This window comes from Vespa velutina, chromosome 4 (genome assembly GCF_912470025.1).
Source record: "Vespa velutina chromosome 4, iVesVel2.1, whole genome shotgun sequence".
In the NCBI taxonomy this organism is placed as follows: Eukaryota; Metazoa; Arthropoda; class Insecta; order Hymenoptera; family Vespidae; genus Vespa; species Vespa velutina.
In genome coordinates, this window is record NC_062191.1 from 10,283,916 (window position 1) to 10,301,399 (window position 17,484).

General features: G+C 34.0%; 1 protein-coding gene across 8 annotated transcripts in view; it reads right to left on the bottom strand.

Moving 5' to 3' along the window:
* Positions 1-17,484, bottom strand: part of LOC124948942 (rap1 GTPase-activating protein 1) — a 112,599-nt gene that overhangs the window by 21,377 nt on the left and 73,738 nt on the right. For 4 of the 8 annotated variants that reach the window (XM_047493304.1, XM_047493306.1, XM_047493307.1 and 1 more), the window contains one exon: positions 9,702-10,103. The exons of 2 other annotated variants lie outside the window; for them this stretch is intronic. In XM_047493304.1, the coding sequence (XP_047349260.1) occupies positions 9,702-10,103 (402 nt within the window). Of the gene's footprint in view, positions 1-9,701; positions 10,107-10,493; positions 10,832-17,484 lie in introns of those variants that run through there. 2 more of the 8 variants (XM_047493311.1, XM_047493310.1) reach the window with 2 other exon arrangements.

A 17,484-nucleotide genomic window follows, 5' to 3' on the forward strand; every position in this document is an offset into this window, starting at 1 on the left:
TTTATTTTATAATTTCTTTTTTTTTTTTTTTTTTTTTTTTTTTTTTTTTTTCTTAATATTTCTTTACAATTTCTCGTTTCGTACGGGATCATTGTACGGGACGAACAGTTTAACAGTTCGCTTTGACCATCTGTGCGTTTACTAATCCTTTAAATCGTGATACCACGTTTGTCGCACGTTCTTTTCGATTCGTCGTTTTTGTGTAAAACACGAATGAATTATCATCCGTCCGATGTTAAGAACGTATATGCGGGTGCCACGTGTAATTACCTACGTAACATGTACTTGAACTATTGACTCTTCGAACACAAATATATTTAATTACAAATATTTGAAAGAGAAAAATAAATACGATTATACGAAATAGATTCGATAAATATTAAATCACGTATTCATTGCTTATAACGAATGGTATTTCTTTGGCAATGGTTAAGAAATTCTTAGAGCAAAATGGTTACATCGTTTAAGAAATTGCAGCCAAACGACGTTAGTAACAAAGAGAAGACTAAGTGTATGATCGTTTTACGCATTATAAAAAGCTATAGATATGGATAGTTATGAAAGTAATAAGAATACAATTTTTGATATTCAACGGACGTCGTTGTCCTTGATTCATTCTCGGTCACATCAATTATTCTTCGTTAAGAGAAAAAAAACGGTGTTACCGAGTTATAAAAGAATACGATAACGGTAGACTAAAATTATATTTCTTTTCTCTTCTACATCGATAAATTTATATTCGAACGATTAAGATAATGATTTTAACGGGAGGAAAAAAAAGAAAGAGAAGGAAAAAGAATAAAAACAAGAAAAATGGTGGAATACAGATAACGCAGAAAATACAGTAATCCGTGAGGCTCCTCGCGAATGAAAAGATGAGTTAGGAAGATAAAAGAAAGACAAAGAAGAAGAAAAAGAAAAAAGAAGAAAAAGAAAAAAAAGAAGAAAAAAAAGAAGAAGAATAAGAAGAAGAAGAAGAAATAGAGAAAGAAGTAGAAAAAGAAGAAAAAGAAGTGGAACTGGTGGGTGGTTCCTAACGGAGTTGCGCAACGCTCGCGTGCACTAGATTTACATAATTCGAGTTGCGTCGTTTCACCGTAACGAAGAGAAATAAGAAAAAGAAAAAGCGAGTAGATACTTCGGAATCGTCGCGAAGGGAAACTTCCATACCCCAAAATGAAGTATCTACATAAAAGGCTTTCGATTTATTTCTTTTTTCTTCCATATATATATATGTATATATGAATAAAAATATATATATGAATAAAAACATTCGAAGAGATGATTAAAGAGGAAGAGACAAATTATTATTTTGAATTAAGAAAAAAAAAAAAAAAAGAAAAAAAAAAAGAAAAAGGAAAAAGAAAAGAAAAAAGTAAGATAGCAAGAGGGGGAGGAGAGAGGAGAGAGAGAGAGAGAGAGAGAGATAGAGAGAAAATTCTTGTGAGTCCGTCGCAATGAATTTCTTGTTTTTTTTTCTACGGTCGGACGAGTACGAAAAACAAAAATAAATAAATAAAAAAAAAAAAGAAAGAATGAAAGAAGGAAAGAATGAAAGAGAAACAGAGAAAAAAGGATAAGGAGGAAAAGAAAAGAAAAGAGAAGGAAGGAAGGAAGGAAGAAAGAAAGAATGAAAGAAAGAAAGAAAGAAAGAAAGAAGGGAGGTCCAAGAAAAGAGGAAGCTCCGCGTCTTCTCTACGTGAGAGAAAGACGAAAAGGTGGAATGATGAAGGGAGGAAATGCGAAAGGAGAAAGAGAGAGAGAGAGAGAGAGAGAGAGAGAGAGAGAGAGAGAGAGAGAGAGAGAAAGAGAGGATGGTCTCCACTGGAGGATGAATAATTCAGTACGTGTGCGCATTGTTGGACGCGCCCATGTACAGTCTTCGTATACATAAACTTCGAGATGTGCTAAGAATGAAATTGTCTTTTGACTCGGTTGCTCCGGTCGATTCCATAGCAGCTGTTAGCCATCGACTTATCGCGATAGCTCTTACCGTATTACTATCTCTCTCTCTCTCTCTCTCTCTCTCTTTACTATCCAAGTTGGTCAGTGAGAAGGAATAAAAACTGGGTCAGGGATGAATATCGATTCGCGATGATTTGATCAAATTCACGTCGATTTAACTCTTCGATGAAATGACTCTCGAAAAATTTTACTTGGCACGAGTCCTTTGTAAAGTCTTTCTCCTTTTCCTCTTTTATTTTTTTGTTTCTTTTTTTTTTTTTATATTCGTTCTTTCTTTCTTTTTCTTTTTATTGTATCAAAGAAATCGATTTTTACGTTTGATGGTATTCGAAAAATTCATGAGAAAAACTTTTCTATCGAACGAACACAAAATACTTAAAATAGGTGAAAAACATGTATATTTACGTTGAATAAACAATTAAACATATCGTGGATGCGAGGTCGTCGATAGCCGGTTAAAAATTTAAATATTCGCATAAGTTATACACGATATGGCAAAACAACGTAACTGGTATGGATATAGTTAGATGGACAAGGAGGTGTTAAACTCGGAAGTCGATCGACCGTGAATAAATATCATTGTCGATATGGCACGTTCAACGTGCCAAGAGGTTGGTACGCTTGTTTTATTAAAGACTGCTAATAAGCGTTCACCGTCTACAACGGAGGACTACTTAAGAAAGGACACTAGACAGTGAACGTTACCAATATCATTATATTGCTAATTAAGGACACTGTTCTCTGTTAGTTACGCGTGACTTGTGAAGAAACTATACCATTGAAAGTTGACGTAACAAGCTAGATCGGTATAATAATAATAATAATAATAATAACAATAATAATAATAATAATAATAATAATAATAATAATAATAATAATAATAATAATAATAAAAATAATAATAAAAAAATTAATAATAAAATAAAATAAAATTCGCGTAATTCAATATAATAATAATAATAATAATAATAATAATAATAATAATAATAATAATAATAATAATAATAATAATAATAATTTTTTCTTTCTCATCTTTTCATTTTTCCTGATAACGACTGATGAAATTTATACCTTCAAAAAGTAACGTTGATGCATGTATGATGAAAGATATACACGTCAGCCATATGCAATTGTTTATATTTTCTCGAAAATAGAGAGAGAGAGAGAGAGAGGGAAAGAGAAAGAAAAAAGAGAGAAAGAAAAAAGAGAGAGAGAGAGAGACATTCCAGAATTAGAACGAACAAAGTTAATTGCGTAAGCAAATCGTCGTTGGTGGTCGAACCTAATTAAATCCTATATCTATACATCTCTCTCTCTCTCTCTTTTTGTTTTGTCATCTTTTTTTCTTGTCATGCCTTTGACAGGCACTTTTATTACGTCTTACGCGTTTAAAGGGGTTAAGGTCGAAAACATGAAACCGATTGGATTCGAGAATGGAAGCTGCCAAGTTAAGAAAGGTAGTGTATTCCATTGCAAGCATTCGGTGAAAAAATGCGAAAATGTTTATCTTTCTTCATCTTTTTCATCTCACATTACAAAACAAACGTTCTCTTTAAAATAGAGACAAATTGTTACGATTAAATTACTATTCATAACATATCCAATGTTCATTTTCTTTAATCATCATACGATCGTTTTAAAAAATGTTAATACATCGTTTAAATTTCTTTCGATACATGATAGTCTCTGATAATAATGATCGAGATAGAGAGGGAGAGAAAGAGGGAGAGAAAGAAAAAGAGAGAAAGAGAGAGGAAGAGAAAGAGAGAGAGAGAGAGAGAGAAAGATTGGTGAGATACTAAAGAATAATAAAATTTGTTTAATCTCACTGACTGATCTCTCATCTCACCCTATCTCTCCCCTTCTCCCCCTTTGTTGTATTTAAAATATCTACGAGATAAGTAGAGAAGGGCTGCTCGGATCTATCGATTTTTCTTCCTAGTCGGAGCAGCTGTGCTGTCTTTTGCACCTGGCTGTCTCTATATAATAAATAACACACAGTAACTTCTCTCTTTTTCTCCCTCCCACCCCTCTCTCTCTTTCTCTTTCAATGTTCGTTGATATTTTGCTATTTCGTGTCTAGGATCAACTAAAAATTTTTCTCCCTCTTTCATTCTCTCTCTCTCCCTCTCCCTCCCTCTTTCTCTGTTTTTTTCTTTCTTTCTCGAGGTCAACAGCCATGAGATGCATTTTATTATATGTATATTCATACATACTTACTTTACTATACTTTATTATATGTATACACATACATATTTTATTATATGTATATACATATACATATACATGTATACGTTAAATGCTGCTAGTTGCAGTTCTTTCCATTGGGGTCTCAGACCTTATACGTCACTTAAAAAAAAAGAAAGAGAGAAAAAAAGAAAAGAAAAGAAAAGAAAAGAAAAAAAAGAAAAAAGAGACACTGAAGAGAGAGAAAAAGAAAGAAAGAGACAGAGACAGACAGGCAGAGAAAGAGAGAGAGAGAGAGAGAGAGAGAGAGAGAGAGAGAGAGATGAAGAAAAAAGGAGCCACGTGAACAGCTGTGCGGCCCCTTTTGCGGAGTGCCTTTTAAAACGACTCCGAAAGAAAGAGCGAAAGAGAAAGAGCTAGCAACGAGCAACAGCCTACGAAAGAAAGTTTTTTTCTTCTTCTTCAGGCTGCACCATCACGATTCTTCGAGGAACTTGATCTTTCATCGATCCAAAGGGCTATAAAAGAGAGACAAAAGACTAGTGTTCTCTCTCTCTCTCTCTCTCTCTCTCTCTCTCTCTCTCTCTCTCTCTCTCTCTCTCTCTCTCTCTCTCTCTCTCTCTCTCTATTTATCTATCTCTCTTTTTCTTATATTTTAATGTAATTACATTATTATTATTATAAAGTAGGCTATTTAAATCTGGACACTTTTTTCTACTTCTTTTATTTTTAAATGTTAAAACGTAACATGCCGATATGTAAATTACCCATATGACGCCATAACCGAAGGAGATACCGTAGGAATGTGATACGAGTGAAAGTACTGTAGTCTGAATTTTAAAGAAGCATGCAGGTCGGTCTCTCTCTTTCTCTCTCTCACTCTCTCTCTCTCTCTCTCTCTCTCTCTCTCTCTCTCTCTCTCTCTCTCTCTCTTTCTATCTATCTATCTATCTATCTATTTCTCTCTGTCTCTCATTCCACTCGTCGTCGACACAAGTTTCCTATCGAGTTGTTGCTCGAGCAGCTCAAGAAGTAGATATAAGGTCAGGAGGATAGTCGAATGAGACGTAGAAAATTACTCTGGGGAATACTACCTCTTAAATAGATGGGAAAAAAGTCTTCATATGTTATATTTCGAATCCAATATGAAGAAAATATTATTCGAATATATTTCGATAGATATTTTTCGTTATTATATGTATCATTTTATATCAATTCCTTTATTTTTTTTTTATTCCTTTTTAATAAAACACACAGATTTCATACATATCTGTGTACTTTCGGACTCCTTTCATCGATTCCTTCGATTAACAAAAAAATAAAAAAAAAAAAAAATAAATAAAAATAGATAAAAGAAGATATAAATAAGGAAAAAGCTATCATAATCGAAATGATTATTTTTGAAACGATGACCTTGATAATACGATAATACGTTTCTTTCTCTGTTTTTTTTTTTCAAGTAATCGAAAGTACATATATACATCGGACGATACTATATGCGTCGTATATACCTATGTATGTATGTATTGTTACCGATCAATAAGGCAACTGGCGATCGATGAGTACTTCGAATTACGATCGAAAGATAATTTTGTCGATTCGCATGAACATCTGTAAATACATGTATGTGCTTCGAAAATAACTATCTCCATCTTGAGTTACCAAGAATTATGTAAATTCGCAATCAAATCGATCCTTCCCGTTCGGCCAACATCGACAATTCTCTAGGGTAGAACCGATGAATCACGATGTAAGGATCAATTATTTCAAGGATATTACGAGAATCTCTAGCTTCTCGTAATTCCTACATGAATTTTCAATTATTTACAAAAATAAGAAATCGAATATAAATGACAATGAGATATAATGATTAATTGTTATTGAAATATATCGTAAAATAAAAAAATAAAAATAAAAATAAAAATAAAAAAGACAAAAGCTATGATGTGTTTCAACGGCGAACAATTTCTCGAAGAATCTCCAATAAAAATAAAGAATAAAGTTAATAAATATGAAATGATGATATAATAAATAGAATCGTAATTAAAAAAAGAAAAAAAGAAAAAAAGAAAAAAAAATATATATATATATATATTTTGCAAAATACGAAAGTAAATAAAAAAAAAGAAGCTTCGTTGTGTTTCTTCAACGAATAATTCCTCGATGGATTTCTGATAAAAATGTGAAATAAAATCATAAGATATCGAACGATACGACGTAATAAATGATCGTTACTAAAACATGCGTCGTATATAAGTATATTATAAAATAAAAAAATAAATAAGACAAATGTTGTCTTATTCCTCGACGGATCTTTGATAAAAATGAAAAATGAAACTGAAAACAAGATATTAAACGATATGATATAATAAATAATAAAATATACTTAGTACATATATTGTAAAATAAAAAAGTAAATAAGAAAAAAGATGTATCATATTTTTTCAACGAATAATACCATTATGAATCCTTCGCAGTAAAAGTAAAAAAGTAAAAAGTAAAAAAAAATGAGATAACAACCATACAAAAAGATATGACATAATAAATGGTTATTATTAAAGTACGTGTAAGTACATACATTTTGAAATAAAAAAAATAAAATAAATAAATAAGAAATACACAAGGCTATGTTGTATTTTATCAACGAACTGGCAAATGACATGATTTGTATATTCTGGCAAGTATTATGGGGGTCTAGGCGACTCTCATCTCCGTTTAACTTCTGACTTCAGATTCTAGTTTAACTCGGTGTCTCTCCTTATATACACGGATATTTACGCCTAATGATGTCAGCTCTAATAGCAAGAGTGGGATCGTGCGAGCACGATTTTATTACTGCTCGCTTAGTCTAAAGGCGCCCATAGAAATAAATCTCAATGATCCGAAGACGCGACGTCTTTATACCCGTTTCACTATGTTTATACTACCGAGAACGTAGTGTAGTGCGAACTGGTGAAAAAAAATAGCGAGAGAAAGAGAGAGAGAGGGTGGGGGGAGAGGGAGAGAGAGAAAGAGAGAAAGAGAACAAACATTAAAACCGTTGAAAGAAAGAAAAAGAAAACGTAGTATACAATAACAATTTGTTTATAACTTCGTAGTAAATCATAAGCTATCTTTCGAGTGAGATCGTGAAAGAAAGTTTCTCGTTCGTAGATCTTCTTGTTTCTTTTGTTTCTTTCTTTCTTTTTAGGTATAAAAATAAAATTTTATGTTTTAGATAAAAATAGAAATAAATTTCAAGAGAAATTAAATTCTGTTGATGCTGCTTAGACGAAAAATAGTAACGCGCAAACTCGAGCATCTACTGATGCTATTGCTGCAAGCACGTGCTTTAGCGTACACGTTTCAAACGAGAGATAGAGAGAAAGGGGGCAGAAAGAGAAAGAGACAGAGAGACAGAGAGAGAGAGAGAGAGAGAGAGAGAGAGAGAGAAATATCTCTCGCGATGAATTGTCCTCAATGCGTCGAGAGCCGCTTTTCCCTTTAACTCGACGAGAGAGCTCGCTGCATGTCGTTGCTGAAAGTCATACCCTGTACTCGTATACTATACTAGCTACGTAGTATGCTCAGTATACTTGGTACTCGTAGAAAAACATGAATATTTCTTTGAATATATTTTCTTTTTTCTGTTTTTTCTTTTCAATCTCCACTTCACAAAATCACTAACTTACTGTGTATAATATATCGTATATACATGTGCATGCATGTACATACTTACGCTTATGTGTGTATGTATGTAGATATACGGGTATGAAAAAAAATCATTGAAAATGTATACCGAACGATTTAATTAAAATTTCATTTCAAATTGTGCTAATAGATTTAGATGAGATCTCATATTCGAAAAGAAACTCTTTCTCTTTTTTTTTCTTTCTCTCTTTTTTTTTTTTTTTTTCGACGAAATAATACTTGTAAGTCTACTAGCAGGATCCCATTAAATGTGCAAAAAGCGAATTAAATGAAATAACCAGCCTCCAATTTTCACGGTACTCTTAACGACGCCCAGAAAGAGAGAGAGAGAAAGAGAGAAAAAGAGAGATAGAGATAGAGAGAGAGAAAGAGAGACAGAGATAGAAAGAGATAGAGTTTTGCTTTTAAATGTGGCGTAACTTTACAAAATAAAAGCCTAAAAGGAATAACATAAACGAAAGAAGAAAAAAAAGAAAAAGAAGAGAAGAAGAAAATTTGATGTCCTAAGGAAAATACTAATCATAAATGCAAAGCTTTTTCTCACTCTCTTTACTTCCCTTCGGCCAACCCATTTCTTCTTTTCTCTCTCTCTCTCTCTCTCTCTCTCTCTCTCTCTCTCTCTCTCTCTCTCTCTCTCAACTTTGTTTTTCAAGTGATAGCAATTCGCAAAGCGAGAAAATCGTCATGAGAAATCGTCGATCCGCGTATGTTCCTGCATTTTTTTCTTTAGGGTATCTCCGCTCGCCTCTCTCTCTCTCTCTCTCTCTCTCTTTCTCCTTGTTTCTCCTTCTTTCTTGCATCTACCCTTTCCTTCGTTTTTACTTCCCAAGAGCCGTTCCCGTACGACGATGTCTGGCAGGCCAGAATGAAAAACGGGCGGTTGTATTTCTCGAAGAGCGAGCGTTTCGTCTTTTTTTTTTCTTTCTTCTTTTTTTTGTCAGATCTCTTTAAAACCGCAATGAAGTTCACGAAGGAGAAACGAAAAAAGTTCTTCTTTTCGGTACCGTTTGCAATTACATTCCTTCCTACTTCGACCCTCTCTCCTTTCTTTATCTCTTTCTCTCTCTCTCTCTCTCTCTCTCTCTTCTCCCTCTCTATCTTTCTTGATAGCGTTTCACAGCTTGGAATGGAAAATGAAATAAAATTGAAGAAACAGGGGGAGAGAGAGAGAGAGAGAGAGAGAGAAAAACTATATCGAAATATTATATAAATAAATATCTGTTAGTCAAGTATAATTACTTGCTGATCCTTTCACCGTCTTCGACTATTTCCATGAAACGGAAAGAGATTTGTTTGGGTGCTGTCTTTGAAGGCTATTATCCGAATGCCGATCGTAGCATAGAACGAAGTTCAAAGTTCAAACGTGCCAAAGATAGTTGGCTCGTTCTCCAAGTTCTTTTCCCTTTACTCTCTTAGCCAGAACTATTCAAACGCGTTACCATCTATTATTTTCTATCTTTTTTGTCTTTTACGGTGTCTAAGTACTCTAAGGAAAATATATATATATATATATATATATATATATATATATATATATTCTTATATACGTGTATGTGTATATACGCCGTTTCTCTTAGACATTCTAACAGGTTCGATAAATACTTAAGTGCTATACTTAATAATGTCGTTCAATCTATAGATCCTTAAAATTGATCGATCATGACCGCACTTAAAAATAGATTATGTACAAAACATCGAGACAAGAGTATTTGAAGATTTTTATGAAAATATGAACAACATCGTTCGAATTATAGATCTTTGAAATAAGATGCAATTGTATATAGAATAGTTAGACTCATTGGTTAAGGACCTCAAGGCGGGAAAATGAAATAGAAAAATCGGGTCTATTCGTCTCTAACCTGTGAGAGTAATTTCGGCAAGGCATGCGCATGCGCATGATTGCCATGACCAGAACTGGCTCTCTGTTGCTGTTGCTGCGTCGTTGTCGTAGCTGCTCCAGCTGCTGCTGTTGCTGTTGCTGTTGTTGCAGTTGCTGTTCCTCCTGCCTGTTGGCCGGCCTCCGATCTAAGATCGTGCCTCCAGCGCAGTACTCCCATCATAACCGTGCTTCTTGTCCTCCTCCTCCTCCTTTCTCTCTCGCTCTCTCTCTTTCTCCCCTCTTCGTTCCCTCTCTCGAATGCGCCCTTCGATCTCGACGCAGGAACCCAACCTGACGTCGTCGAGTTCGCTGCCGCCACCACAGCCGTTCCTGCCGTGTTGCTGTTGTTTTCTCGGGACTCGAGATTCTCAGCTTTCCTTAACTACTAGATGGGAATAAGAGAAGACACCGAGATACTCGACTGGAAGTAATAGTCTAACCGTTGTAGTAGGATGTCTACTCTTTTCTTGACTCTTGCCGTTTTCTCCCCTCTCTCTCTCTCTCTCTCTCTCTCTCTCTCTCTCTCTCTCTCTCTCTCTCTCTCTCTCTCTCTATTTCTATCTCTCTTCACTTGAAACGTCAGTGTATTCCTTTCTCTCTCTCTCTCTCTCTCTCTCTCTCTCTTTTCTCTGTTATCTCTGTCTTTCTCCTCTCGGAATGCAAGAGATCGGAGAAGGACGTTAGCCTTAACTACGGACGGAAAGAGGAACTACTAACGACAGGTAACTCTACTACTACTACGAGTTACGAGGATCGAGACTCGAAGACGCACCAATGTCCGACCTCTTCGTCCGTCGATGAACGGCAACGTTCAAGTCCCGCCAGGACATCGCGAGAGTGTCCTCTTGAACGAAGAGACGTGACCAAGGTGTACAAGAAGATCGTTCGAAAGTTATCACTATGAACACTAACACAACCACAACTTATACGTCTCCTCTCTCTCTGTCTCTATCTATCTATCTCTCTCTTTCTCTCTCTACATCTAAGCAGCGAGGTCAGAATAGAAAGTGTTTACTTGCGAGTTAACGTGACCGCACCAAACGATCATGAAGTTTACCGTATAACGTCACTGCGACAACTACTCGTGCGATCGCGCGGTTCGAGCCGACTACCCGACGAGACCGAGACGTCCCTCCTTTCTGCTCCCCACCACCATTCTTCCCCTACCTCGCTCCTCTAGCCCCTTCGCTCCTTCGATGCACCATGGAACAAACGTTGCCATGGTCGCCGATCGCGCGTTCGCGACCTCCTTCTTCTTTCTCCTACCATGGGAATTCTTTTCGATAACGATCGCCAATTAAATGAATAAATTCTCTCCTACTTCTCTCTTTCTCTCTTTGTTATAGTTGCCCTTTTCGTACAAGACTCGAGATTACGCGCCAATATTCTCGAATCTCGATTGGTCGCCATTGCATTTGGTGACTGAAATGGCGGGAATTTTTGAATGATATTATATTGCAATTATTATATGCTGTAATATTATAATTATTGGTATATATATATATATAAATTATATTATATATATTATATATATATTACATATATATATGTAAATATATATATATATATATATATATATATATATAATATACCATATTATAATTATGAATATAATTTTCTCTTTCTCTCTCTCTCTCTCTCTCTCTCTCTCTCTGTGTATGCGTATGTGTGTATATATACATACATGCTGTGTACTATATATACTATATATAAATACCACACGCGCACGCACACATGCACGCACGCACGCACGCACGCACGCATGCACGCACACAAAGCAATTTTGAACGATGTCCTGCGGGTGAAACAACTCGGTTTAATATTTTTCTTTTATAGACCTATTTTCAAATATTCTAAATCATTCTACTAATCCTATATTAAATAATTTAGAGAGTAATGGAACTTTTTTTTCGAAAGCTTCAATAGGTACATTGTAAATGTAATTTAACCGATGTCCAAAGTAAAATATATATATATATATATATATATATATATATATATATATTTGTAAACGAATATGAATAATTAATTATAATACCGAAATAAAAACAAAATATAATCATAGATGTTTGTTACAAAAAAACAAAGGGAAAAGAAATGTCTTTCCATGTAAAAGGTCATTATGCCCGAACTGTTCAAGTGAGATGACCTATAAACTAGGGTGTCATGGTTCAAATAAAGAGAAAAAAAAAGGATGTCGAACATAAAAGTACGTAGGAAAAAAAATTTATTTTTATTGTTAAAACTTCTCTATAGTGATCACATGAATTGAAAAATATCGAACATCCTTCGTGAAATCACTTATCACATCTCACATAACGGAATTCATCTCTGTACAGTTATCTATATTTGACGCATTGTCAGTATTATTCTCTTCTTCAATATTTTTTTCTTCGACTACAAAATCTGAATAATTTTCATTCGAATATCTTCCATAGGAAAAACATTTACGTTTGGATTTGCCTGAACTTTTAATAGATTTTCTTAGTTTTATTAATTTTCAAAAAGTCTTTTACGTTTTCTAATTCATTAAACATTGATGTACTGGGGATCCAATGACGTACTGGAGATTGGAATAATCTTATTTAGCATTGTATTTGGCGTGTCTGTCGTGGGTTTCTTTTTATTTATTGCATGCTGAAAAAGCAAATAAAACAGGTATCTACAGATCCTTTATTTTGTTTCTGTATTTTCTTCAGTTGTATGTTGTCCTGCTTGTTACTCTTCACTTAAGAAAGCGCATAATAGATTTTCACCAATAAAAATGATTAAATAATTAAAAGTAACAAAAAATTTATCATCCTCCTAAACAGTCAGGTTTATGTCATAAAAACGTAAGAAGAATGTATAAATGGGTCAACTATCTCTGTGAAAAACCGAGCCATATATCCCAAAAGTCAGATAGTGATGACTCACTTGCATTTCAAGAATTTTATAACGATATATCATTGCATGAACTATATCTACAAAATATGAGATCGAGTCGTGTTTCATTCGCAAGGTCACCTCACCCGGAATTACCCTATATATATAGGATATACATATGATTATAATATATATAATAATACTATGTAGTAAATATATAATATATACTATATAATTATAGTATACACTATAGCTATATATTGTTATAATTATGATTATAATTATAGTCATACAGAGTTATAATTAAAGTTATAATTATAATTGTAATCATACATAGTATAATTATAATATACATATATATATATATATATATATATATATATATATATATATATATACACTATAATTGAAAGGATTTTTAAATTAAAAATTCATTGATATCGATCAGACAGATAAAAAGAGAAAAAAAGAAAGATAGTAAGAGAACTCATGAAAATGTATCAAGAGTTTAAAAGAATGACTGTTCGAGTTCTTTAGGTCGAAGATAACTACAGGTGATAGAGGAAGAGAGAGAAAGGAAAAGAAGGAGAACGGGATCCGGGTTACTTTAGTGTTTCTATACTACGCGTACGTGCATACAACAACGACAACAACAACGACTACGACGACGACGACAACGAAGCTCGCAGGAGAGCGGATGTCGTTTCTTGCTCGACTTATTTCGTTCTCCGGTACGACGACTCTCTTCCTTCCCGTTCCTTTGTGTCCATCTCTTTCATTATTTTACACAACTTCCTGTGTCCGAAAACATCGATGGTTTAACCAAGAAAGAGGCAACCTTCTCCTCCTGGGCCAACTCTTCTTTGCACTCTTCTTGCAATGTGCTCTTATATGCGTTGTGTGTTTGTGTGTGTGTGTGTGTGTATGCGAATGCGTGTACGTATGCGTATGCATGTATATGTTTATTACCTTTCCTTATCCCTTCTCCTCTTCTTTTTATTCTTCTTTGTTCGCATCTCTTGGCTTTCGCAAAAGGTTAATCTTATTTCCACCTAATGATCGTTATCTCCATTTTGTGTATTAACTTGTATCTTCGGTAATTTACGAAACGTCGTCAATTGTCCATTAAAACAATAAGAGGTACAGCAAGGAGGATAAAAATTTTCTTTTGAATTTCTTTTTTTTTTTTCTTTATTCCATTTTATCGAATCGAATTTAAAACCCATGAAATTATTTTATATATTTGTTTATTATTCGCAATTTTTTTCTTTTTTTTCTAAACAATTATGCATATAATAGTACTCGAAGTTTACTTTACCTTTTCGTATATTTTTTATTTGATATTTACTTCGTGTTTAAAAAAATGTAATTACTTTTTTCTTTTTTATTGAAATAACTACCTATTACCTAACTACCATATATATATATACATATATATATACATATATATATACATATATATATATATATATATATATATATGTATATATGTATATATATATACGAATTACGATCAAACAAACTTTTCGTTTTCGTTCTATTTCTTTTGATAATAGGTAATAGTATTTATAAATGAGAGCAACAAGCTAGGAAAATTCCGTGCCATGTTATCAAAATTACCATCAACGTGGATGAGCTGTCTCCTATCGATATTCCTACGTACGTTACGTTATGTTACGTTACGTTACGTTCAGAGTTTGTTTGTTTCAGCGGAATTTAAGCTTAGAGATAACGACCAAAAGGGCAGCTGCACCCTGACACCCTGTCGTGCCCATTACTATCGAGGATATGTATATATATATATATGTATATACATATACATGTATATATACATGTATAAACACACACACATATGTACATGTATTGTGCTTCCAGCGACATGCATCATGCATCGATATCTTTCGTAACGACGGACCAAGCGAACTATAAATTGCCGCTTGAATATCAAATTTAATTCCTTCTCTCTCTCTCTCTCTCTCTCTCTCTCTCTCTCTCTGCCTCTGTCTTACTCATTCCTCTAACAAAGTCTAACTATACATTCTCTACTATTTAAAATATGGATAAAAAAAAGAAAAAAGAGAGAGAGAAAGAGAAAATGAATAAGTCATTCGATATCGACAAAAAGAAGAATTCTTTTCTATTAAATAAGTGGGGTTTTTTTTTTTTCGATTAAGTTTTATGTCCATTATAAGTTGTTATCTTACCCTGAATATTACACTAAATGTAGGGGGAGAATAATAATGATTAAATTGAGAAAGAGTTCTTACTTCGTTGACGATCACAGAACGAACGTCTTTCAAGTCCGTATAAATCGAATTTGTTTATGTAAACGATTCTGCGAAGTCAGTCGTCGCTTAAAAACATCAAGCAACGCATCTGTTTATATTTCCACAGCTTGGTTTCGCATTCGCAGATAAATGTTATCCCTTTTGCAATTCATTAGGATATTAAAGAAGAAAAAAAAAAAAACAACAAAAGGCAAAAGAAAAGAAAAAAAAGAAAACCAACGGATGCGTGCGATAATTTTGTGCCCGATTTTATGTCGAGAAAGAAAGGAATTTATAGGAGTTGGACGTTTTTTTTTATAACCAGACCGTCTACCGTAATGAGATCTACGATCTTTACGGACATCGAACAGAAGACAACGAATCCCTGAAAATCTTTGCTTTGACCGTTCGGTTAAAGCCATAGCATGACGGTTGACCGTGGCGGTTCAAGCGGCACTTCCGGTGCGCTTACCTGCTCGACCGGAAGCGGCTTTCCTCTACCTTCCCTCTCCCTTCTCTCACCCATCCCTCTTCTTTACATCCTGAGGATCGTTTGTGCATCATTTCGCATTATTTTACATACCATCGTGTATGGTTTCGAAATGCTTTGCCTTGTGGGTTTCCGTTTCCGTAGTTAGCTCGAACAAAATAATAACGAAATTCGATGGGAACTTTTCAAAATGTAAGCCTTATTTGGCCAACGTACCAATTCTATATTTCTAATGAATGATTAAAAATAAAAATATAATATGTGCGTTAATTAAAACGATAACAAATATACTTCTTCATATTATTCTTATAAACTTGTAAATTTTCTTATTAACTTTGTTATCTACGATAGAAATAGTCAACAAGATGTTTATTTGAATTTTACAAAATAAAAAGAGAATCACGATCTATGTTGAATATAGTTCAATGTGCATGATACACCACAAAGATATCTACTATAACATCGTTTGGAAAACTTATCCACATTTTAGCAAAAGTGATAGTGGATAAATACGAATGTTTCTTTACCGATACGTATTTCTACGGTCGATCAAATGTTACCAAAAAAATCTACCTTACCAACTACGGTACTAATGTTGATACAGAAAAAATCTACATTATCGACGACGGTAAGAACAAAATCCTACATCACTTCTTAACTGTTCACGATTGATACACTTTATACGCGAAAGTATAAACCTACAATTAATTGTATAAGAAGAAAATCAAATTATAAATTAATTTTCTCGTATATAATATGTAATTTGAACATAAATTCGATCCGTTGAAATATCATTTCATTCACATCATGAACGTACGTTATGAAACATTATTCCTAATATGCATATGTTACACACATGAACGATTAGAATGGCATAAGAAATTTGCATGAATAACTACTAAATATTTTCCCATAAGAGGAATGCATCGCATCTGTCCGCCAGATGATGGCGATTCGTATTAGGATAATGTGTAATACGTTGATAAGAAACGCAGGATGCAGAGATATTTTTAATCGGATAAAAAAGGGAACTAACTAGAGTTATGCTCAGTATACTATTTCATCTCCCACCGTCGCTTTACATTCACATCGAGATAACTGTACGATTAATCAAGATCAACCAAAGAGATCTGATCTATCTATTTCTCTGTTTCTCTCTCTCTCTCTCTCTCTCTTTCTCTCTCTTTCTCCGCATTAGTGAAACGTGCGCGAACGACACGCGTAAAACGTTAAAAATATATTCGCGTTTGTAAGTTCGGTTTATTATCATTTATATACGATCATAGTACACGATCATTCTCATCGACGATTCTCGATTTGTTCTCGTCAGGGAGCCATGGGTAATCTTTTCTGTCGACTCATCGACCTTCGAAATTCGAGAGAGTCAAATACGAGTTAGGACAATCACTCGTTGCGGCTTAATCGATTATTATTAGTCTCCGACCAAAAAGAAAACCAAATGAAAGATGAGAAATGTTGATAGGAAAGTGCGAACGAATTTCTTCCTTTCATTCAAAAACTACCCCTCTTTAGCGAATGACTCTTATAATTTTCCCCTTTGAGATACAACAAAGGACAATGCCGAAATGATTTTCAGAGACACCATGTTGGCAGCTTTATGGATTCATACGACGCGTGCCGAAACGATTGTTCCTGAATCCTTTTTCTCGTTATTTCTTTCTTTCTTTACGTGTCTCTCTCGTTAAATTGTCTTTGCAATGGAGGACGAACGTGGCTGTCTTCTTCCATCATCCATCTTTCGTAAACCATTCTCCAAGAATCGTTCCATCTTCAAACGGAATACATAAGCTACTATGATCTTGAATGATCGAAACAATATTTTATTCTCCATAGAGATATCATTCAGTTTTTTTCTCGCTTGAATATGCTAAATGTGCTTTCTTTTTCACATAAATAATATCTTTCAAAACGAATCAATAAGGATTACTAACGTACAATCTTCCATCTTTGTACTTTCTCATTTTTCTCGAATTAACGAACGATAAAACATAAGAATCGATTTAAATCTTTGCGACCCCGAAGTTATATTCTCGCTGCTCCGTTCTCAGCTTTCATTCCACATTAATTATAAATTAGCCAATATCGAGTAGTTTGACGTTATTCCAATATTTTGATATCTA